The 24308-nt window shown below is 36.8% G+C and overlaps 7 protein-coding genes across 8 annotated transcripts; 4 read left to right on the forward strand and 3 right to left on the reverse strand.

Annotated features, from left to right (window-relative positions):
- Window positions 1-172: 172 nt before the first annotated feature.
- Window positions 173-908, reverse strand: LOC119080938 (28S ribosomal protein S24, mitochondrial). Its single transcript, XM_037189564.1, has 2 exons — window positions 582-908; window positions 173-514 (listed from the first exon to the last, which is right to left on the reverse strand). Exons 1-2 carry the CDS (start codon window positions 787-789, stop codon window positions 225-227), a joined length of 498 nt encoding a protein of 165 aa, XP_037045459.1. The 5' UTR covers window positions 790-908; the 3' UTR covers window positions 173-224.
- Window positions 650-3253, forward strand: LOC119080579 (xaa-Pro aminopeptidase 3). Its single transcript, XM_037188978.1, has 7 exons — window positions 650-1177; window positions 1241-1491; window positions 1557-1840; window positions 2025-2257; window positions 2322-2492; window positions 2560-2928; window positions 2986-3253. The coding sequence occupies exons 1-7, from the start codon at window positions 1105-1107 to the stop codon at window positions 3147-3149; spliced, it is 1545 nt and encodes a 514-aa protein (XP_037044873.1). The 5' UTR covers window positions 650-1104; the 3' UTR covers window positions 3150-3253.
- Window positions 3254-7974: 4721 nt separating this feature from the next.
- Window positions 7975-9273, forward strand: LOC119080712 (mitotic checkpoint protein BUB3). The gene is made up of 3 exons (XM_037189178.1): window positions 7975-8282; window positions 8348-8909; window positions 8974-9273. The coding sequence occupies exons 1-3, from the start codon at window positions 8091-8093 to the stop codon at window positions 9198-9200; spliced, it is 981 nt and encodes a 326-aa protein (XP_037045073.1). The 5' UTR covers window positions 7975-8090; the 3' UTR covers window positions 9201-9273.
- Window positions 9274-10483: 1210 nt separating this feature from the next.
- Window positions 10484-13388, forward strand: LOC119080736 (lysoplasmalogenase-like protein TMEM86A). 2 transcript variants are annotated; one of them, XM_037189282.1, is made up of 6 exons: window positions 10484-10781; window positions 12113-12282; window positions 12359-12549; window positions 12611-12729; window positions 12801-12917; window positions 12992-13388. In XM_037189282.1, the coding sequence occupies exons 1-6, from the start codon at window positions 10761-10763 to the stop codon at window positions 13184-13186; spliced, it is 813 nt and encodes a 270-aa protein (XP_037045177.1). In that variant the 5' UTR covers window positions 10484-10760; the 3' UTR covers window positions 13187-13388. The 2 variants fall into 2 exon arrangements, with proteins under 2 accessions (XP_037045177.1, XP_037045186.1); XM_037189291.1 differs by having other exon boundaries at window positions 10488-10781; window positions 12611-12723.
- A 2469-nt stretch (window positions 13389-15857) lies between these two features.
- Window positions 15858-19196, forward strand: LOC119080508 (head-specific guanylate cyclase). The gene is made up of 11 exons (XM_037188916.1): window positions 15858-16025; window positions 16461-16635; window positions 16710-16783; window positions 16951-17033; window positions 17106-17621; window positions 17679-17863; window positions 17934-18252; window positions 18320-18558; window positions 18620-18691; window positions 18747-18901; window positions 18966-19196. The coding sequence occupies exons 2-11, from the start codon at window positions 16477-16479 to the stop codon at window positions 19159-19161; spliced, it is 1998 nt and encodes a 665-aa protein (XP_037044811.1). The 5' UTR covers window positions 15858-16025; window positions 16461-16476; the 3' UTR covers window positions 19162-19196.
- A 3119-nt stretch (window positions 19197-22315) lies between these two features.
- Window positions 22316-22786, reverse strand: LOC119081010. The gene has a single exon (XM_037189694.1). It carries the CDS (start codon window positions 22650-22652, stop codon window positions 22380-22382), a length of 273 nt encoding a protein of 90 aa, XP_037045589.1. The 5' UTR covers window positions 22653-22786; the 3' UTR covers window positions 22316-22379.
- Window positions 22787-23277: 491 nt separating this feature from the next.
- LOC119080961 (general odorant-binding protein 99a-like) lies at window positions 23278-24169 on the reverse strand. The gene is made up of 3 exons (XM_037189597.1): window positions 24011-24169; window positions 23705-23903; window positions 23278-23628 (listed from the first exon to the last, which is right to left on the reverse strand). Exons 1-3 carry the CDS (start codon window positions 24047-24049, stop codon window positions 23435-23437), a joined length of 432 nt encoding a protein of 143 aa, XP_037045492.1. The 5' UTR covers window positions 24050-24169; the 3' UTR covers window positions 23278-23434.
- Between the last annotated feature and the right edge of the window lie 139 nt (window positions 24170-24308).

Consider the following 24308-nt stretch of genomic DNA (forward strand, 5'->3'; position numbering starts at 1 on the left):
TCATCCTGTTTCTAACATCACACTCTATCATTGAACAGTACCAATGAATTCCTTTTTTGACACGCTGCGACTGTTATATTATGCTGTACAGAACCACAATACCATAGGTCAATACGAACACAAATTAACAAACTGACGAAGGAGCACCCAAAATATAAAGCCGAAAAGTTAGTCCAGTCGTGAATCTAGCCTTTAATTCTAAATCGATCAAATAACAACGTCCTCTAGATATACTTGAATATCACCTCCTTTCTATCTTCTATGGTCTGTACTTCGAGCGTTACGGGACACTGTAACCAGGAGGACAGCAGCTCTTCCGTGTACCCAATGAGGAAATACATTTTTCTCGCTGTAATAGCCTGTGCTAAAATAGCTGCGATCCGAATGTGATTGTGTTGACGCTTAATAATCACTTCCGAACAGACTAAATTATGAAATGTTCCAACCATAAATTTACGAATGAATAGATCTTCTATTGTTGTTTCCGACGGTCGCAGACCGCCCGGTAAGCTCGCTGTAAAAAAAAGATTTCATTTTAGTTTCGCATTGGGTTCAGTCGCCATTCAGTCGACTTCACTCACAAACGTTCCAGGAGTTCCAAGCCTTCCTATCAGCGATAAAGTGTGGAGGATTTGCCATTTCATATGTCAGAGGTCTGTCACGTTTCGGTGTTATTTTGTATCGGGCTGCTTGAACTCTTTCGCATATGGGTGAAACGTGAAATTGTCTACTCGATAAGCATGTCGGTGTGAGTATTGGACAGAGAGTTTTGGCTCTTTGCAACATCATGATGCTGACTGGTTCGTATTATGAAAGATTTCGATTAATTGTTGAGAAAAATAAATCAAAACACGAAGGATAGAGTAGAGACTGATACCGGGGATGACACAACTGACGTTTTAGACGTCAAACATAATGCAGATGAACAGTTGGAATTCGTTCACTTAGGTAATACTTTTTCAAAATTTGAGTGAATTCCTTCGTGCATGTCATAATGTCCATAATGCGCATCAGCTGAAAACTTTGACAGTTCCTCATTTATCTAACTTTATTGATACATGCAGCCTCTATATTGATAAACGAAGTAAATATTATCGTTTGTAGATGTCTTATCTAAGAAAAATATTTTCAAACGTACCACCACTAGTCACACGAAGAAAAAATGCATCGAAACTATGTAAGACAGACTGGCAATCGATTGCCGTATCGTAGAGCGAATACAAATTTCGATTTAAATTAGATCTGCCAAGTCGATTCTCTTCTGGCGTCAACAAGGAATCACTGCAACTATCAGATAAACGGCAAATTCGCCTACAAAAACCCAGTGAAACATTTGGTCAGCCAACACCAGTCACACATCCACATCTACTCCAAAAAGACGAACTGATTCAGGGAATAACGGCTGAAGAAATTCAAGGAAGACGGCAACGTCTTCTAGACAACATTCAAAAGTACTCATACGATTTGCATAAGAAGCACTCGTCGCATTTGGTGTGTGAATGAATCAAAATTTCTCAACTGTTCATTTGCCTAATCTACCCTTTTTTCCGCCACAGATAGTCATACCATCGGCATCAAAGAAGTACATGAGTGACAAAATTCCTTACGTTTTCAGACAAAATACGGACTTTCTATACTTAAGTGGTTGCTTAGAGCCCGACAGTGTTCTAGTCATGACGATCGATGCTAATAAAAACACCAAATCAATCCTCTTTATGAGGCCAAAGGATAAGCACTCAGAATTGTGGGATGGACCGCGAACAGGTGTCGAAAACGCACCAAATTTGTTTCTGGTAGACGAAGCGTTTGTCGTTGCTGACCTGTCTAAGGTTGTCCAAAAGTAAGTTTGGGAGATGTTAATACAGATCAACTGATGGAAGATGGATTGTGTTGCGTGTTTAAGACAATATGTGTGATGTTGAATGGAAGATTTCGTCCTACTTGTATACGTGAATGTGAAAGTCTCCCATTATAGTTGTGTTGCTTGAAAGAAGTTGTTCCACATCTTAACCAACATCTTTTAGGTTCGGGCAGATAGACTTTCTATGGTATGACGACACCAAGTCCGATCAACCTAGCATCACCGAAACCATCAATTCAATCGTAAATAGCACCACATCAAAGCGCACTGCGGCACCAACTCCATTCATTCACAAGCAACGTGTGATCAAGTCCGAGTCGGAAATCAAACTGATGAGAAAGACGTGCCAAATTGCTTCCGAATCAATAAATAAGACAATAGAAACCTCGAAGCCCGGTTAGTTCAACGGAATATTTTTTGTTTTACCTGACTCGCACTGAACAATTGAATCCATTTGTAGGTGATTCTGAACATCATATTTTCGCTAGAGTCGACTATTATTGCCGAATGAGCGGTGCTAGTTATCTGGCCTATCCACCGGTGGTTGCATCTGGCCTGAACGCTACAACAATTCATTATATAAACAATTCACAGACTACCGGTTCTACGGATTTGGTGTTAATGGATGCTGGTAGGACGTTGAATAGATCAACAGTTTGAGGTTTCGTTTTCGCTCAATTACAAAAACCAAATCTTAGGCTGCGAGTATGGCGGTTACACAAGCGATATAACAAGAACATGGCCAATCAGTGGAACATTTACTCAGCCTCAGTTAGTACTGTACGAAATTGTCCAGACTGTACAGAAGGAACTGATAGATGTGCTACTGAAGGATGGCGGTCTGTCTCTGGATTCACTATTCGATACCATGTGCCTCCGGCTGGGAATATATTTACAAGAAATTGGACTTGTGCGAAAAGGCTTGGTGGGCATGGAATTAGCTAGAGCAGCCTACACGTATTGTCCTCATCATGTTTCACATTACTTGGGAATGGACGTACATGACACTAGTACAATATCGCGAGGAATTCACTTGCAACCGGGAATGGTTTGTACAGTTGAACCAGGTATATATATTTGATAATAAAAACGGGACGACTTGGTCTGAGTCTATCTTGTTTCAGGGGTTTACATTTCTCACGATCGAAAAGATGTTCCTGAAGAGTTCCGTGGCATCGGAATTCGAATAGAGGACGATGTGTTAATTGCGTCCGACAATAAGGTTGAAGTTCTAACGGAGAAGTGTGTTAAAGATCCAAAGTTGTTAACGAGGAAAATTATTTCATGAAAGTGGCGAGACGGCGAAGTGCAAGTATAATTGAACAATGTTTTTCGGAAGCAACAATATGAGCATTCGTGGGAATGATAATGAATAAATTGATTTATTAGAAACAATTCTGCTTATTTCCGGCGAGTAAAGAAATGTTTATGATGTTGTACAAGAAAAGCTTCATGTCCAAAAAAAGAACAAATCGTCAATCCAGTTGCATGAATATCGAATCTGCTACTTCTTTTAGTCTAACAATTTTCAAGAGATTGATTTATTCTTTACTTCATCAGTGTTTCACACTCACTACCTAAATAAGACGAAACTCATCTCTTATTGTTGTCGCAAAAAACCGATGTAAATCACACCGTAATCAGACTTTAAGTTTTGAGTGAATGATTGGATAGACAAATGAATTGAAGAATAAATTTCAATGCACGTTGATATGTGAATGTCGTAAATTGATAGTGATTCAACGTTGCGTTTTCTGACCCCTTGTTATTTAGTAACTTTTAAAGTTTAGTAGAATTACACTATCAAAGACGAGGATTGTTTGCTCTTACATCTCTGTTTTTGCCGTGCTTATTTCTAATTCAGCTTTTATTGACGCCATGTGCGCCTCAGTATTTGAATTTTTAATGAACAATTGAGTGAACGAATGAACCGGAATTTCAACGCTTCCTTATAAGAATATGTCGATTTAACGCTGCGTTACCCACAGTAATAGGAATTATAGGAATCATAGAAAAACCGAGGGGTAACCGACTCGGGAAATTGACTACACACCCTCAAAGGAATTGCCGGAGTATCCGGTAAATAATTGGAATTGATGGAATTGACCGGAATTGATCGGAATTGGCAGGAATTGATCGGAATTGGCAGGAATTGATCGGAATTGATTGGAATTGACTGGAAATCAAATATGTGGAATTGTAAGGAATTGAAAGTAAATGAGAGTAAATGCTGATAAGTGTGATTATCGGAAAGAAGGACCAGCAAATGCAAAACCACATTATTTCCTTTTTTTTAATTTTAAAAGCTCCCGCACAATAAATAACAGTGTACAGTGTTGATCAGTTTCATTTTAGAACAGGTCCAACGTCCGTTTATGTTCAAAATATGCACACTGAAGGATTCTTCTTCAGAGGATTCTTGTTAGTCAGATACGGAAGAGTTTGAGCCGCAACAAACAAGTGAATATTCGTCGGGGGAATGTTAGGCTGGGGCATTGCCGTTGCGAAATGCTCCAGTTTCAAGCCAAATTTACAAAAAAATGCATCACCGACAATATCATCTATTCCATCAACTTTTCAAAAGCCTAAAATCTTACGATGTCGATCACTTGAGCGAAACAAAAAATTGAGTGCTTTTGCCTTTGCTGACGTGTGCTGAACAAATCCATTTCCTGTCGAGGTACGAACAACGTTTTGTGCATCGGACAACTGAAATAGACAAAACACAGCAACTTACTTGAAAACATACACACTTCACATTCACCATATTAATCAATCGTATAGTCATGAAAAATTCATGTAATTTCTTTCCCGCACCATAAATCGTAAAGAAATGAAAAAATTTTTCATGCCCTGGGCATAAATTACGGAATTTTTCTCGTAACTTAGGCCCTCAGCATGAAAAGTTGTATACGCATCTGTTGTGGACGGTTTATTTTAGGCACTTTCGCTTGTCGCCCTCACTTCGTTCGCGCTACAATCCGCGAAATTGCCTAAAATATACCGTCCACAACATATACGTAAATAACTATTCCTGCACGATATATAGTTCGGGAAAAACTGACATTTCTTAATGAAAAATCATGGCAAAATATGTCGTATTTCAGTTGTCGGCACAAAAGTTTTTCATCATTTCCTGACTTGGTACGAAAAATACTATTTATCTAAAATAAACAATGATCTGCGATGTGAAATCATTTTAAACAAAACTGCAGTCAATTGGACGGTTCAATCTAAATTGAAATTGAAAAATCTCTTCTAAAAGTATGAGTAAAAATTAAAGATTCTAACAAAATGAGTCACAAATGTAGGACAACATAGTTGTTCCAAATTTTTTCTTGATATAGTCTGACGATTCTTTTTCCAAAATGCTTAAGGGTTTAACTTTGACTTTAAGTTTATTTCTATTTGAAAATATCGAGCAATTATTTCGAAAATTCGTGGAATTGAAGGAATTGATTGGAATTATAGAAATCGAAGGGCGAATCCGGTAAGTAGTGGTGTTAATCCGTTAATTAAAGAAATAAAAGGAATTAAGAGCAATTAAAAGGAATTGACAGGAAGTACCTTTAGAAATTGAAAGGGTATTGAAAGGAAATTGAAAGGGAATTGAAAGGGAATTGAAAGAAATTGAAAGGAATTGAACGGAATTGAAAGGAAATAGAGCGAATCCGGCAATTAGACGAGTTGGTCCGGTAATTGAGGTAATTAAACGGAATTGAAAGGAATTAGAAATTGATTTGCCACCATTTTGGCCAGTCGGTTACCCCTCGAGAAAAACGTGTTGGTGGTCAGGAACACAAACCTTGCAATCCTTGCAATATATAGAGATGCTAATATGACGACTGGGACGTGATAGAGGGAATACAATGGAGAGCGATTTTTGACCACTTTGTTTAAACTGGTCTCGGGGTCACACGTCAAAATGAGAGAAATCACATAAAAATTTAAACTGGGCACAACTCTCAATTTCTTTTTTCATTGATGAATATTTGACAGCTGACCCCGAGACCAATTAAAATTAACTGGTTGTCGCTCTCCTTAAACACTGTATATGTCAAATAGAGGTAATTATCTCGAATAACAGCTGGTTTTTTGAGAGAGAATTCTATACATTTTCTCTCAATCGAATCTCTATTACAATCGTTAACAATAAAAATTTTATTTTTGAATTTCATTCTTCGTGTAACACCAAAGAGAGTGCAATGAGATAAAAATGTTTGAAAAATAAATCCATGACTGAAAAATGTTGACAGAAAAAGCAAGAACCAGCTGTTTAATATGAATGATGTGAACCTGATGTTAACGCTCATTTTTCATGCATGATCTCAAGAACTGTGATACTAGCCTCATAGGCAAAGTTGCATTTTTATTATGAGCAAATTTCAATTTTTTCCCCCTTTTCGTGAAAACTGATAAATTGTTATTATTCGAGGTTCCATTTATTTCTGTTAGAATCCTGACATGTTTCTAAACCGCAAATATCAGCCCTTCCAAGCGAGTCCGTAAGCATCCACTTTTCATATTCGAAAGAACCAAGGCTGATACAGAACACTACAGGATAAACAATTTAGGCAGTGTGAAGATGACGTTGAGAAAGACTTTCAAAATATGACCTTGTGAAATCTCGATCTCTGGGAGACGATTCTCGTATTTTCGTAACTCGAATTATTCGTAGCTTGACAGTTGCGTTTATAAAATCCAATAAGAACTGTCAAGTTACGAACGTATGAGAATCGAGGCGCTGTGATGTGTTCTGTTTTTTGAACTCTTTTATATAGAGTGTTATGATGAAAGAGATAGAAATATTTTGACAAGTACCCCAAGGCAAGTTAAATTAACTAGTCTTCGGATCTCTCGCTCTGATCATAACAGTCTATACGGGCAAGGGCAATAAGTTTGAAAATATCTTCGTATCGTTTACATGTTATATGAACTTCGGAACAAAGCAAAACCAAAAAGAAGAGGAAGTCGACTTAGTGTGGACCTTATGACAAATTTGTTTTATTTTGAATGGCTACATGGTTAAGCTATCAATAAATGACGAAAAGCGATAGGAATAGTTGAGTGGACGTTTTGGCACTTTAGTTTTTTGGACACCCCTTATGTAGAGCAGAATTTTTTTAATTTTTAGTACCGAAGTTTTAGTCGATTTTTGAAAAGGTGTCAGTATGGTCAGCACCAGTTGTGTATGCTTGTCAGTAATAATCAGTTCTACAGGTCTATATTTTAAGAACGAAAGTTAAGAAGTGTGATTTTCGCGTTTATTTACAGAAAAAATTGCTCGTAAATGAACTTAATATTAAGAAATCTTCTTCGATAGTAAAGTAAATCGGCTGTGAATGTATTGTGTTAATAGATATTGTGAAGCGAAATTGAGCACCTATGACAAAACGTGTGCATACCTAACCTCAACAAGCTTAACAAAATTCCCCTTTCTTGATTTTAAAACGCGTTAAGTAGATGAATGATAAATGAAGTATACGAATATCAAGCGATTGAAGTTAATGCTAAATAGGAGTCGGAAGACACTCTGAATTTTAATTTACCTGTTTGACATGTTACAGATTCTAGCGGAGCGTTCCAACATCCGTCGTGGAATTTGATTGTTGCCCATTATGCAGAGCCTGCATGTGGAAAGATTCTGCACAAAGGTTATACGGTTTAACATTTATTTTACTTTTATATTTATTTATTTACCGTGTCTATTTCTTTACTTCGGTTTTCGTTGCTTTTTGAAGCCGATTAACACTTATTATCAATGGAGCGAATAACCTAAAAGCATAAAGGGCAAATATATTTGTGTTGGTAAGTCTAAGTCTGACCAGAAAAGCTTCATACTTCTTTCGCGAATTCGTTTACTTCATTTATCATTTCATTCAATTTGCGAGGAAGTAGATTTTCAAGAAACCAGCAGTTAAGCATCTCATAAAATGGTTAAAATGCAATCGAAACTAGTAGCTCAAACCAAGGTTCTGAACCTTGGCTCACACATCTTTCAAACGGATTCAAATGACAGCAGTGAGAGCAGTGACAATATGATTCGCAGGTAACTTCACTCTCGGTGTTGATTGTAGTTGTAATATTTCTCGTCGGGTGGTGCGCTTCATTTCATTTGACATTTTATTGCCGTCAAACAAACACATAACCAAACAAGCAATTCAAAAATCTCCATTTTTTCGTGTCGTTACAAATTTGTTAAATAAAAAGGTCCTGTGACCGACCCATCATGAGTAAATCGGAAATTCAACTGAACAATGCACCCAGCGACGTTATTTCAGCTGTGAAATTCGGCCCTACGTCTAACCAATTTTTGCTCGTAAGTTCTTGGGATGGCACAGTTCATTTATACGATACAGTGGCCAATACGGTGCGACAAAAATACTTGCACGACGCTCCTGTACTAGACTGCGCCTTTCAGGTAAATAACATCAAGTGTTTGAAGTGTACGAACGCACCCACATATCCGAATTATTTGTGTTTTAGGGGCCAGCAAATACTGTCAGCGGCGGTTTGGACAATACGCTCAAACACTGCGATCTCAATTCTCAAGCTGAAACCATATTGGGCACTCATCACGACGCTATAAAATGTGTGGAAGTAGCGACAAAAGTGAATGGAATACTGACGGGCAGTTGGGACAAGACCATTAAAATATGGGACATACGGGAGAAAGAATGCGTCGGCACATACGAACAATGCAATGGTAGAGTCTACTCAATGAGTGTGATCGATGAGAAGATTGCGGTTGCCACTTCGGAACGAAAAGTTATCATTTGGGATCTACGGAACATGCACCAGTATCTGATTCGTCGCGAATCGTCGCTGAAATACCAAACCAGAGCAATCAAAATTTCACCGAACAAAGAAGGCTATGTGATGAGTTCGATTGAGGGTCGTGTGGCTGTGGAATACTTTGATCCGGATCCGGAAGTACAAAAACGGAAATTCGCATTCAAATGTCATCGCATGAAGGAAAACAACATTGAGAACATCCATCCGGTGAATGCAATCAGTTTCCATAATGGATACAACACATTTGCAACGGGTAAGTGAGAACGAAATCGTAAAGCCACTGACCATTCAGCACAACATTTCTCTGCATTTACCAGGTGGATCCGACGGTTTCGTAAACATTTGGGATGGTTTCAACAAGAAACGCCTTTGCCAATTCCATCACTATGACTCGTCCATTGCTTCGTTGTCATTTAGCAACGACGGAAGCACGCTGGCAATTGCCTGTTCGTATTTGGATGAATTGGAAAAGCCTCCGGAGCCGACACCAGTCCCAACCATTTACGTGCGATATGTTAACGAACAGGAAACCAAACCGAAATAGATTTCATTGCAAAGTGTGAATGTTCGCCAAAACATTCACCGATCTGAATAATAAAAATCCGTTGAACAGAAAACGTTTTCGCTTTTTAGTGAATGGGACAATGTTGACCAGAAATCCTCCACAAATTTACGCTGAAAATGTTTTCTAACATTTTCTAGAAAATAGGCCGTGTTCTGTACTGCATATGGTTACGGTTAGAAACTTGGAGGAGCCTTTCGCATTGTACAGATTTAAGATGCTAGAGTAAGAACTTTTTCAATTGATAAAAATTCGAGATGCATTTGAGATTCATCAAGAGTCAAACGACTTCCAAAACGGTTGTGACATGATTTTTTGATTGTGCTCAGGTTGATAAACTTGTGACTTCCCATTCGCAAGTAAACAGTTCCTAACTTTTTAATTTCGCCAATAAGTAAGAGCAAATTTTTATCTACGATCTACCTTCGCTACGCCGTCCTCTCCTTTAAAAAATGTTCATCGAAAGTTATGTCACACAACCTTTAAAATTCTACAAAAATGTCCTAAATAGTAGTCCCGTGTATATAACAAGGCTGATTACCATTTACCTCCATTTAATCCTAACAGATTTTGTCAATGGAGTTGGTCACCACTCCGTTAAAAATTCAACATTAATTTCAACATTCAAGATTCCAGTACTCATACTCTTAGACCAATCATTTAAATATGGTGCGCCTAAGACTGAAAACACAAGAGCAATTCTGTGTTGCTAATATCGATAATTTATTAGCATAAGTATCGATCGACCTTCGCCCCAAATCAGCGCTTTAGCAACCGAATACATCTTACTTAAAAAATTAGAAGGCCTAAGATAAGACTGTTCACTGTTCATACACTTCCAACAAAACGTGCAAGCATACACTGTCCGGCTTTAGTCCTCGCTTTAGTTGCGGTGTCTAGACTCATTAGAATATATGGTTAGTATGTGAGGACTTTTAGTACTTTTATATAAAGTTTCATCTGAAAAAGAAAGACGAAACAAGTTCGGCTTTAATATGACCCGTCTGAACGATTATGTTTACCACTCGATAATATATAGTCGTGTAACTCCACTTAAAGCCTGCATTTGTGCAAAACATAAAATCCATAAAATCCCATATAACTATACTATAATGAACGGCGTATATATAAAATATGATTTCGGTATAAAATGCAAAACGGAAAACTCTCTTATCTTCTGCAGAAAACTCTCTCTCCACTTCTCTCTTTCTCTATTCCTATAAAATGCCCACACATCTTCAAACAGATAACCACAACACCACAGAACAATATTTGCGATATATAAAACACAGATTCTCCATATATTCGCAAAAGATTCGCTTTGTTTTTAAAAATCAGTTTTATCAAACGACTCGTTATGAACAGGTCGTTCAATGTGATATTTTTCGGTTGTTTACCACTCAATTTGATAGTTTGATGTTTTCATTAGCACTCGGAATAATAATCGTAACACACGGCCAAACGTTTTATCAGTTTTATCTTAAGTAAAAATTAAATTCTGTATCGTAACCACATCTTCCTGAGAGCAAATCAAATGATAACATGGGTGAAATACTGGCACTTGTAAGTATTTTAATACAACCAATCTTTGTTGAAACAAAGAGTACGTATCTTCGGTAAATGTTTTGTGGATCATTCGAAATACAGAACGACCTTTTATCAATAAACAATAGATTCATTTAGGTAAAAGAGAATCACATTATCAGTTGTTGTTGCAATTTCCAGTGTTTTCAACACAGACAGCATATGATGGGTTCAATGAATACAGTTTACGGTTGAACGAACGTTTTCTATTATGTCGTTTTACGTTAACTTCTGTCTACATCGTCTACATCCATTCCATTCTATCGAAACACAAAATATTGAGTACACAGTCTATTAACTGAACAATGTAGGTATGCATGTGGATATTACACACATCATATAGTGATAAGTGAACTTGCATATTTTCTGTTTTGACTTTAAGAATGTAATTTTGAATGATTGATGTCTAAGGGTAGATTAGCAACATTAATTTTCATTTTTTCTGAAAAGCTTTTACATTTGGAAAATAGAGAACTTTGAATATTTACGCTTAAAGCCTTTCATTCAGCTAAAAGCTTTGAATAAGCTTAAAGCGCACACAACTGGTAACTGTATTTTCACACAATCACATGAAAGAAACTTATGATTTTCTTTTGGTCAATTGCATAGCACTCTTCCTAGCAAGATTATGGAAAATATGCGGAGGCTGATGAAAAAAATTCTTAAGCAGTAGCTTCAAACTTGGAGCTTGTTAATTCAGTGTCAATGTTAGTACCATGTCAACTGTTAAACCCTTTACTTCATCTCAATTCTTTAGATGCCACACAGTCGTAGTAGCACAAATCATCATACTTGTGCGGTTTCGTTAGAAAGCTTAGACATAGTACAGTATAGGCAGGTATTTTTCTTATATCGAAAATGGTTCTAACAGAGCTACAACACTCTCAGAAGGTCACCCATTTTAGTCCATTGAAAATCGTAGTTTTTTCAAAGCGATGTTGATGACATCGAAAACACACAGAACCAACACACTTCAAGCATGAGTGGTACTCTAAATGGGTCTGCCTTGTCCATGTCCCTCCTCATATGTAGAAGAAAGACAAGTAAGAAAATTGCACTTTTCGGTCATTTCCCACTGGAGCCGGATTTTCTAAGTGGTTTTGCATACTAGGGTTCAATACCTGTCATAAAAATGATTCCACCAAAAAATCGATTCGATTCGTAGGCTGTTTTTCAAAGAATCCATCGATATACCGGAAAATCGAATGATAGACTGTGTGTCATCTGATCACTAATTCAATAGAAATCTCGTCTAAATTTAGTTTCTCTCTACTTTCGTCTAAATTCTAATTTGATATTCTTAATGACAGGTAAAATATGTTGGACCAAAATTGATATCGTTCATCGTAGCTGTGATCATCTACTTCCTATTGATTGCATTTGAGCACAACAATCTGGTATGGACAACTATTGTAAAGTGTGCACCAATTATATGCTTGATGATATTTGTGCTTCTTTATGGCCTGCGTTTTGAAAGGGAGTAAGTTTTGAATAGAAACTTTGAATGTGCCGCACATTATAACAAATATTCATACAACTTTATCATACCCTGCCAGGTACATTTATTCGCATAAAATATTCATGGGTCTGATATTTTCCTGTTTCGGTGATGCTTTACTGAACGTAGACCTATTTGCATTCGGAATGGTAATGTTCGGAGTGGCTCAGGTTGTCTACGCATCAGCGTTCGGCTGGAAACCATTGAAGTTATGGATTGGTTTGGTTCTGTATATTTTCGGAGCGATCGGTATGCACATTTTCGAACCGCACTTTAGTCTGAGCTAATTCCTGTCTCCTAATGATTTCAGCAATTTTATTCCTGTACAAAAATATCGACAGCACGGTACTGCTAATTGGTTTACCTGTTTATGGTGTTCTGCTCCTAACGATGTGCTGGAGAGCCATAGTCCGTTTCGGGAATGTTAGAGTAAAAACTCATACTAGCATCGAACCAATTTGACAATTTTCTGATCTTTTTTTCTTAAATTTAATTTTCAGGACTTACGAACGTCTTCCATGATCAACAATGTCTGTGCGATTGCGAGCGTACTGTTTGTTTTTTCTGATGCTGTGATTGCATTTGATAAATTCTATTCGCCTATATCGTACAGAACTGTAAGTGCATTCCAGAGTTTAGTACTGTTCCTACTTCAACAAAAATAATAATTGTTTTTTTTTTGCGTTTTTAGTTTCTGGTGATGTCAACGTATTACTTTGCTCAATTCGGAATAACTTTAAGTATTATCCCATCCAGGGCCACAGTCGAAAAATTCAAATCGATACATACACAAACCGACACAAATGACTATTCCCACAATGTGATCGAAAATTTGGATTTGCCGGGACAATTTGCTGTACGCCAAAGAAAATTTAGTGATATTTAAGAAAAGTGATAGTTTACGCTGTAATATTAAATTAAATTTCGTTGTAATATGGTGGATGTGTTTGACAAAAAGTATATAATCTTGGTGATATTGATTTCAACATGTGTGAACAGTGCGACTGCACGAAATGTATAGTGTATTAGTCGTAGGTAATTGTTCCATTAATTTAAATGCAATTAAAGTAAAAGTAGAACTTTGACAGTTTTTCGTTTTGTTACAATAAGAAAATGAAATGATACCTGCTGGATGCGCTATTGAAATACCTTCAAAATATGCTATCATAACAATAGCTCGAAAAAAATTCACCCAAAAGAGATGACTTTTTCACTTACAAGATTCTTGAAAATTGCACCTCGGTGAAACTTGGTGCTATACCAAAACGACGGTAAAACATTTTTTGAACTTTTTTTAATTTTTGTATGTTCTAGTAGACCTCTAGATGCCGGGAGACCGTTCGCTCCCACTTGATCATATCGTTTTTCCAAACTCCTATCACGTAGCAAATATTGGTCCGATTGAAATAGTACATTTCGTACCTAGGACTAAAAGTCTTTTTTTAACGTGTGAGAAGTTTCCAGACAGAGCCGAAGGCGAGGTCTGGAATCGAATTCGCTAAAAAAGACTTTTAGTCCGTGGTACGAATAGTATTTTTCAAATTGGACGGAGAAAAACTAATTACTGTTCCGGAGTCCTGAGGCCATTTGCTATCCGCTAACACTTTATTTGACTAAAATCCTGCGAGAAAAATTTGATAATTTTTCTCTTGATATTACTAACATTGGATCTGATATATTCGTGGCATAGCGAAGCGTTTTTCTATTGATAACGTAAAAGAATAGTAGACGATAAAAAATGACTGCCATAGTACCGTTCCAGATGCTGTTCCAGCTGTAGAACCCCCGGAAAGAACGAAAAAATCTGCATTTTGGCAGCAACTTTTTTGCATGTCGTACAACATTACAACAATTTAAAATAATTTTTTCTTGAGTTATTGTCGAAAAACTGTTTTTGGTACCCTCTGGCATGTCTTCACTTTTGAACGCTTTTCACAGAAAACACATTTTTTTTAGAAAAAGTGAAAGATACGTGTTTCCTTGAATTGAAAGACGAATCCAACTCATTCATCACTCGTTAAAATCGGAGACCGCTTGTTCCCCAATCACCTGAAGATTTGGCGATATCACTCTAAAGCAATTTGAGTCGTTACTGTGAGACAATGACATGAGCGATAAGCACAACGATAATAACGATAGTAACACTTATGCACCTAAGATAATTGAAGTAGAAGATTTTGTATCAGATACTTAAAACCAATGAAAGTATAATCTATATAGGTATGGTATGTCAAAATCAAAATTTGTATCGAGAGGAGGATTTTCATTGGGAGGTCAGTTTATTTATATGAAATCGATATTTCCTTCGGTTTGTATGGACAGACCATACTTGTTAGTTTATTGCATAAAACAAGAGAAGTAGTAGAGACTTAGTAGACTTGTTAAATGAAAAAAACGACAGAAAATTCAATGGCGATCCAGAACATATTTTCAGGATTTTTTTCCCTAATTTTCAAAAATTTCCGTGATTTTATTTTAAATTCAAATTATGAAAATCACTGACTAGATTAATGATGAAGCATTACCGATTCGACCTAGTATTTTTCCATGTTAACACGATCTAAGGATCTTTCTGGAATTATTTCCAATATTTGATGTAGACAATGCGACGCTGGTGACAATAATGCGGGATCACGGGAGTGACACTTCTGGGAATATTTTCTGAGTTTCTGTATATACGAACTGTTTCCAGGAAGAAAACCTTTTTTCTATCAGCACAATGCGACGTTGTGAAAAACGTTGTGTTGACCCTGCTCTGACCACAAACAACATCCTCGAAATGAAATTTCTTATTTTTTCCCCTTTGTGGGGAACGACGTTACCGGTGAAAAATTTAAAATTTTCAACTATAAAATCTTTCAAATCTTCCCATATTTTCTTTTCTAGATTTTCTTTAATTTTTAAGAATTTAATTTGGGAAAATTCGGAAAAATCTACGAAATATCGAAAAAATTAAGGAAAATATAGGAAAACTTTTTCCCGTGAATAGTCACTGTATTTTAAGCTAATCGGTGACTTAGCCTGTCATTAAACAGTAATAAACATTTGGGAAAATATGCTTTGAAATAGATTTAAAGAGAGAAAAAGTGTCGAAAAGCGCACGACGTTTTGCTGGCTAACAAATATACAAGCAGGGCCTGTTAAAACGAAAATGGTTTTGTGAATTTTCTTTAATATCGACGAATTTTCATGATATTTACCGAATCGTAAAAATCACAAAACACTTGAAAATCCATTGAATTTCACGAAAATTCGAGAAAATATTTTCCTTAATAAAGCCCCCGACTGCTGGTGATGAAAACTTGACCAAATATTTGCTTTGCCATTAGCAAAGCTTGAAATAAAGCTCAGCAAAAGCTGGTATAAACAAAGAAACAATTAATTTACCAGTCAACCAGATGCGTATAACATGAACGACGAAAATTGTTCCTTTCCGAATCGGAATGCCATTTTTTGCGTAGACTCCCTCTCATATCTCCAATTCGCTCATTTTGTGTCCAAAGTAAACAAAATTCGCAAATTTTTACATGCGCAGATTGTATGTTTCTTTTTTTTTCTTCCTTCTTCGCAAACAAGCTTTCATTCAGATCAACAAACTGTGTATGAAGTTTTCACCAATTGCATTGACAAAAGAAAAGAAAACTTTTTTCTGTTTCGTTTTTTTGGTTGTGAAAAATCAAAGCTTCGACTTTTATTTTGATTGAAAAACATTCCGATAACTTCTGGTAAGTCAAAGTGAATACCAATTAAATGCGCTCCGAGTCCAGGTCAAGTGAATTGCAGAGCAAGCATAATAAGCTATCATAATTCGACATATATTTTCGAGAAAATCGATTTATCGTGAAATGTTCATTTCAATACGCTCTCATTACATCAAAATTATTTTTATAATTATTGTGTGAACGTCGTTGGGACGCTTTTCATTAAAAAACTATTAGAGTCAATCCATTGATGTAATGATTAACTTTTCGTTAATGACATGAAAATACGTTTTCCAATTCATAAATTAATGACTGGGACAAATTACCAAATTATTGGCCGTTATTTATTTTAACTAAATTGTTTGGGATTTAATATTTTAATATTTGGCACGATATATTCGACAATGCTTTGCAGAAAAGGAAAATAATATTTTTCCGTTTTCAACATTCCATTAACAGTTCGCATTAACATAACATGGCATGTCCTTTTGCTCGTCGAACGGAACCAGTGGTGCGACAGGCATCCGTTGCTGATGCCAATTGGAATATTGAGGATGACCTAGCTGATATTCCAGATGATGCTCTAGCCCTAACGCATTTACAATTGGCCATTCAATTATTAACTGCTCCTTCAGTAAGTGAATACCTTGGCGTCGGATTTTTTTTCCGTCGTGTTCTTAAGCATGCGAATTTTATGTCCTTTTCCAGAACGATGATATTAACATTGCAATAACATCACTCATCTCGAAATACAGCGGAAGATGGCCTGGTATTACCAATTTGTAAGTGAACAGTGCAGATTTTTGGTTATTTCATATATCTCTTGAGACACAAGCACGAACGTAGACTCTTTAAAAAGTCACTTTTAGTCGATCCATTTGTGGCCAAATAAGTTTTTATTGTCCAGCTTCTTTCGCTTTTACTGAATCGTTAAATTTTTACTTGATAGAAAAGTACAACCTGAAACCTTGGCCATTTACCCAAACTATGATTACCTGGCTGACATTCAGGACTCGTTACTCGAAATGGACGGTAATTAAATTGAGCGGACTGTATCACATTGACAATTTCTTATAAACAAAAGCCCATTTTTTGATGAAACAGAAGCGTCGGCTAGCGAAATACTGGTTCTACTCGGTGAGGAACTCATAACGTCATGCTGTTCGGGGATAATTGAGCGTGCATTTCGATGTCTGGGCGGTGATTTGCAAGAGTTTTTGGGCTCCTTAGACGGTGTCTACGATGTATTGAAGTTACAAGAAGAGGACGTCTCCGACACGGGATTCGTTTGTGCCGGTGAAGGTGAATTGATTTTCACTTCAGAACGACCGGTAATCGCTTGGCTACTGCTTGGATCGCTGAAAGCGCTGACAAAAATTTTGTATGGCATCGATGTCAGTATAACGATTGAGCCGGTCGAGGGAGATTTCAAACGGTATCGGTATTTTTTCACTCAAAAACATGAAGAAGAATCGTCGGAGGAAGAGGAAGATGAGGAGGAGATTGCCAGCAAGGCAATCACCAGCACCGCTTCGGATTTGAAGATGAGTCCGGCCACGTTCTGCAAAGCGTTTCCATGGCATTTTATTATGAATGAGAACCTCGAGCTTGTACAAATGGGTTTGTGATTTGAGTCTCGAAATTTGGTATTTTTTTAATCTTCTTTCGATCCTACAGGCAAAGGCTTTACTAAGCTTTACAAAAGTTCACTTCCGACTCATGGACGTCTAGCAACTACGTATTTTCGATTCAAAAGACCAATGGGCTTGTCGTTAAAATTTAGGGAAATTGTACGTCGAACCAATACTCCATTTCTAATAGCTTTAAAAGTGCCATCTGGAAAATCCGATTTTTCTTCCGAGGTAACATTCTTTACCGCAGCGTGTCAAAAAGAAGTTAATTGCTAAGCATCCATTGCACTTTTTTATGCAGGGATTGGAGATCAAAGGGCAGATGGTATTTTGTCCCGAATCAAATTCGCTTCTATTTATCGGATCACCATTTCTGGATGGCCTAGACGGGCTTACTTGCAACGGTCTTTTCATATCCGACATTCCATTGCATGACGCAACCAGGGAAGTAATTCTGGTTGGCGAACAGGCACGAGCTCAGGACGGCCTTCGCCGACGCATGGACAAATTGAAAAGTTCCATCGAAGAGGGAAACGTGGCCGTAATGAAGGAGCGAAAGAAGAATGTCAGTCTGTTGCATTTGATATTTCCGGCAGAGATTGCTGAAAGCTTGTGGCTGGGTATGCAAATGCTTTTCGTTCGCTCTATAGTTTTATCTTGTTCATAGGCTGAATCCTTTCCCATCAGGTTCATCAATCGAAGCCAAAACGTATCCGGATGTTACGATGCTCTTCAGTGACATCGTTGGATTTACGAGTATTTGTTCGACTGCTACACCTTTCATGGTCATTAGCATGTTAGAACTTCTGTACAAGGATTTTGACGAATTTTGCGGATTCTTCGATGTTTACAAAGTCGAGACGATTGGCGATGCATATTGTGTTGCGAGCGGTCTGCATCGAGCTGGCATATATGATGCTCATAAAGTAAGAATGAGAAGAAATGGATTTAAATTTGAAATCGATTTTATCTGGTTGTCTGTCGTAGGTGGCATGGATGGCTCTTCGTATGATCGACGCTTGTTCGAAACATAATACTCATGATGGACAGCATATTAGGGTAAAGAAAAACTATTGAAAGACTGAATGGTCCATTGAACAATAAATTCTTCCAGATGAGAATCGGAATCCACACAGGTACCGTACTTGCTGGAGTGGTTGGAAGGAAAATGCCCAGATACTGTTTGTTCGGACATAATGTTACTATTGCCAACAAGTTTGAATCGGGAAGCGTTGAGCGCAAGATCAACATAAGCCCAACAACGAAAGAGTAACAAATGATTTTCTCGTCCCACCATACCGTCGAAAGTAAAAAAAAAAATTGTTTTTCCCAGTTGGTTGATCAAGCATGACGACTACAATCATTTCGATTTGCAACCGCGAGATACATCTTGTTTGCCCAAGGAGTACACAAATGCCGAAGGTACGTGCTATTTTTTGGAGGGATACAGTCATCCAACGGTCGACGCCGAAGCCAAAGTGGAGCATCATATTGAGGCAGCCATGAATCAAATAAATGAAAACAATTGAATACTCTAGCTTGACCGTGAATGTCATTTAAGGTTAAAAAAGAAAAGAAAAGAAAATTAAAATTGACAAAAAAAACTTATTGAATGTGGTAGACAAAAAATAATAATATTTGTGGAGCAAAACAAAAAGAAGAAAATTTGGAATGATGTACCTACTAACTACTATGATATTGACACTAAAATAAATTTATTGATGTTCAGAAATTGAAACGACGGACAGTTTTACTATACCATACCTTTACACCAACTAAGCGCTCAACAATGTTAAGCTTACTTCTGCTACTTCTTATAATTTAATCTTAGTGCTTAATCTGTGCAGCGAGATCATCTCATTTTGTGAACTAGATTTAATTGAGAGCGAATAGTATTTTAATAGTTATTTGTGTATTTGTTTTGGACGATAGTTTTTAGGCAATTTCGCGAGTTGTACATGCGAAAGTGCCTAAAATCAATCGTCCAAAACAGATACTCAACAAAATTTGCATGTAAGGGGTTGAAAACCAGAGAAAAATCTCAAAACTCCCTCATTTTCGGCCCCGACACATGAATAGTATTTTACTATGCTGGTGCATGTAATAAGGCTATTACATGCATAGGCAATAACCTTTACATCACTCGCATAGTAAAACGTCGTACTACACACGGAAAATAAAGTGATATCTCGTATCACGATGAGTAAAAGTACCTGGGGCTGCCGCCCTCGGATACTTTTTCTCATCTGGATACGAGATATCACTTTACTTCCCTTGCATAGTAATGTACTATTACATGACTAGGGATAAAAAGATGAAAAGTAGAGTTTTCGTGTGAATTTTGTTGATCCGAGGCAAAGCCGAGTAATACTATTACATGCTACATGCGTCGAGAACCGTACTTTTCATGTTTCAAGCAGCATGATGCCATCAGCATGTTTTCGTGTGTTTATTGACCTCGGCTACGCCTCGGATCAACGAAATTCACACAAAAACTCTACTTTTCATCTTTTTATCCCTAGTTATGTAAATAACTATTAGCACATTTCTCTATATCAGAGGATCAGCTGAAACAAAATGTGTCATTTGAAAGTCGCCGACTGTAAAAATGAAAGTTTAGCATTTAATTTTGCAGTGAAAGTAGAAAAGTTTTTTGTGAAGAAATTTAGTTTTTCCATACATTTTTCTATAGTTGGAAAAGATGCACTTTCTACTTACCAAAATGGAAAAATGTCTATGGACCATCGATATTTTCTTTTTCATTACTTTTAGTTTTTACCGCAACGACACGTTAGATGCACATTTCACTTTTAGAGAAAATCCATTACCTCGGAATAAAAATGGAATGTCTCGTTTTCGTGTGTTTATTGACCTTGATTTCGCCTCCAATCAACAAAATTCACACGAAAACTCTACTATTCAACCTTTTATCCCTTGTTTTCAAATACTTAACGAACTTTATTATTCAAAAAAAATACAAATTACGAATATAATAATAATATTTCACTTGCAGTAAGTGTTTAGCCTAAGGACGGCTTTTCAACTTAATTTAGCGTTAATGTGTTAGTTATTTATATAAATGGCGACTGACAGCGAGAGGCGAAAGGAAAACTAGACAAAAACCTTTTCTAATACTTGACTTAACTTAAAAACTAAAGACTACAACTGACAGACTTAATTTTACAAACAGGAGGATTAACTGGTGTTGTTTTCAAATAACTATTAATGCTATGGACGCAGAAAAACACATCAAATCAAAGGCATAGCTTACGGTACAGAAGCATGTGAAAGTATCTGTTTGTGACGATTGATTTTAGAAATTTTCACAAGTTGTCATTACTTCGTTCGAAATTGCCTAAAATCAATCATTCCAAACAAATAAGCGTATTTGCGTCTGAAAATAAACTTTTGAATTCCGCACGTTTTGCAAAAAGAGTAGAGTGCCTTCATTGATGAAAGACTACCATTTCGACCAATTTAAAAAGGGTAATTTCATTTTTTTTTGTTTATAGTCATTTTCAACTTCTCTTACTCATCCGATTGTCTTGTACCTCAATGACGACCTCAATGATCACAGAATTACTACGTAAAATATTCGACATTGACCATGACCATGTATAAATTGTCAATTCCCCACATTGAACACAGTGTTTAAATCTCGCGTAATTCGTTTGGAATTAAAATAACCTTCAAAACGAACTTACTCAATACATAATACTAATAGGATTTAGAAACATTTACCATTAACTCATGCTGATCATTTTGTTCAACAACAGGCAATGCAATGCACTTTCATTTCATTTGTGTAGAAAATATAAAAGTTCCGTTGATAAAATTCGATGTTGATGTTGACGACAATAAATGTTTTTCTGGAATTTTATGATACGAAATTACAACTGAATTGAATAATGTTGGAAATCGACTGAGAAATCTAGAAAAACTGGACCTCGATATGGATTTCAGGAAGCACAAAAATACATTTCTTTGAATGCTTCTATGGCATCGGGGAATCTGGCCCTCGCGATCATAGTATGCGTCCTTTTACTACATGTAACAAAAAGTCATGACTGTGCCAGATTCGCCCCTTAGAGGTGAATCTGGTACACCATCAATTTTTATGGTGTGCCAGATTACCCCATGTCGACGTGCCATGGTATTATTAAAAGTTGGAGAGGTCGAACTGATTAAATAGTATATTGTGTAAAAAGGACCAAAAAGGTGTGTTTTTGACCCAGGTTGTGGATCGGAGTCCGAGGACGTATTCGCCACATTCCGAAAAAAAAAGTTGACGAAAGAGTGAGAAAATTTGTTCCCGTTTTGTCTCTCTCTCTCTCTATCGTTAGAGAATGGAACGTTTTTGGTCCACCTGAATATCTAGAACAATATATGTTACTCCGCTGTACCCTCGGCCGTATTCACCACCTAGGTCAAAAACACACCTTTTTGGTCCTAGTTACATAATATACTAATATCGGTACATTTTGCCCAAATACTCAGCTTAATTGCTCATCATTCACTAATACCTTTCCCTTCATATTCATTGTTAGCGATGTTTTATGAATATCAAATATCACATTCCGACACAGTCTTCTTAACGGAAACCTTATCGAACTGTGATTAATTTTCGTGAGATTCCGTCTCCATATACAGAACTGCGCACAATGTGGAACAAAGAACAAAGCCTTCAAATTACAAAATCTTTAATAAACCTTTCATTACTGCACATCAATGACACATTTTGTTCATTTCACTTCCAGTCAGCATCAGTGTCTGGATTCTCAGAACTATCAGCTGCATCATGTCCGGCTGTATTGCCCATGTCAAAGAATTGATTTTTGTTCATGTTTTCCAGAAGGGACACCAACAATCTTTTATTTATTCGATCTGTTTGGGTGATTTCACGAACGGGTGGTGGTTCTTCCGTTACGGTGTCAATAGTTGTTCCCGTTTGATCAACAGTGCTTTCTAATTCTTTACCTTCATCCTTTGGTTCTGTGTTTCGACTACCTTCTGATGGCATTCTGCGACACTGTTCTGTTTGTGTGGTTATATTATAGCAACGAATACGATGTACGAATTGAACGATAAATACTGAAATTCCAATGTTATTGTTTTAGTTCACCATGACTACTGTGACAGCACAAAAACATTATACTTTTTTCGTGTGGTAGTCGTGCTAGTCGTGCCTGGTGTTTCATCGCGAAGACTGTGTGTTACACACACATGGAACGCATTCATTTTCTGCGCAGAATTTTCGAAAAATGCTCGGCTTTAGAAACTTGCACAAACATCTCTTGATGAGAATAGTCTCAAGCCGGTTCTTTTGTTCTAATGTAAATTTGGTTTGTACTCATCTCTTAAGCTCAAACGAGCTACTCTGAGTTGCTCTGGTCGACAATTATGCATTATTTCACATTGTATTACGATTTTCACCACAGGCACAGGCTAAACAATAGAAAACACAGTACAATTGTAGATGGCAGCAACGCAAAATTGTTCGTGTGCTTTCTGCTTTATCAACAAAATGACGATGAGCTAGTGTTCACTCAACACTAAGCGATGATTTTAACAAACGATGGTTATACTTTTTGTCGAAACGCTAGCCAGACTTAAAAGGTTAAATACGAAATAAGAAAATCCTTTTGTTACATCGAGTAAAAATTTAGTTTACTAAAAATCTTTAATTGAAAAACATTAACACTAAAATCTCACTATTTACGTAAACAAATTCATGAACAGCATACGATCATCAACAGTAGAATATTGCGGATTCTTTTACGGCTTGCACAAAAAGCTAACTCCTTATGCTGGCTTCTTCAAACTTGTCTGTACGAGTGGTAGATTTTCAGCGATGAAACACTTCATACCTCTGAATGCCCAAACAGCAGCCGAATCTTTGTTTTCATTTTTATCGGCGCATTTTTCAATTTTGGCCTTAACTTCATCTTTGTTCTGGTTTTGTCCCAATTGCAACACTAAGTGGTCAACGTTGAATCCTGGCGAGTGCATGCGAGAAAGCGATGAATCAGAATTTTGTTTTTAAATTATTTACCGCAATCCGCTAGATCTTACCGGTCTTATCGTCGAACAGTCCCATTTTGTTGAAGATGCAGTTGATGTAGACGTGAGTTTTTTCGTCATCTGGGAAGTTCCAGCTTTTGTATTTGGCTATTTGTTCCGGGGTAATTCCATGTTCAGTAACACACACTTCACGGTATGATTGAAGATTTTCAGCGGTTTGTATTTGCCAGTGGTCATGGTCGGCATAGACCTAAATGAGTATAGAATTTGATCACTTAATGGATTTTTTTTTTGTCCTTTTGGATCAATTCTGACGACCAATATATTTAAAAAAAAAATTTAAGGAAGAGTACTCACCACAGTAGCTAGGAGTACCGAGAGAATCAAGTATTTCATTTTACAAACAAATTTGACACAAAAATCTGATTTATCACCAACGGTCAGCTCTAGTCAATGAATGAAAATAAACTGATACTGGTCATCGGAATCCTCTTCCATTTATATGCACCATTCTGAATGAACCAAGAAAAAAAAACTTTCCATCTCTAAATATTGAAATTGATTTATCACCACTAAAGTGCAAACAAACAAACAAACCACAGATCCGAAAAGGTGCTTTTCAGAATTTCTCAATGTATCAAGTGTGAGTACACAA

Source organism: Bradysia coprophila, chromosome X (assembly GCF_014529535.1).
Source record: "Bradysia coprophila strain Holo2 chromosome X, BU_Bcop_v1, whole genome shotgun sequence".
Lineage (NCBI taxonomy): Eukaryota > Metazoa > Arthropoda > Insecta > Diptera > Sciaridae > Bradysia > Bradysia coprophila.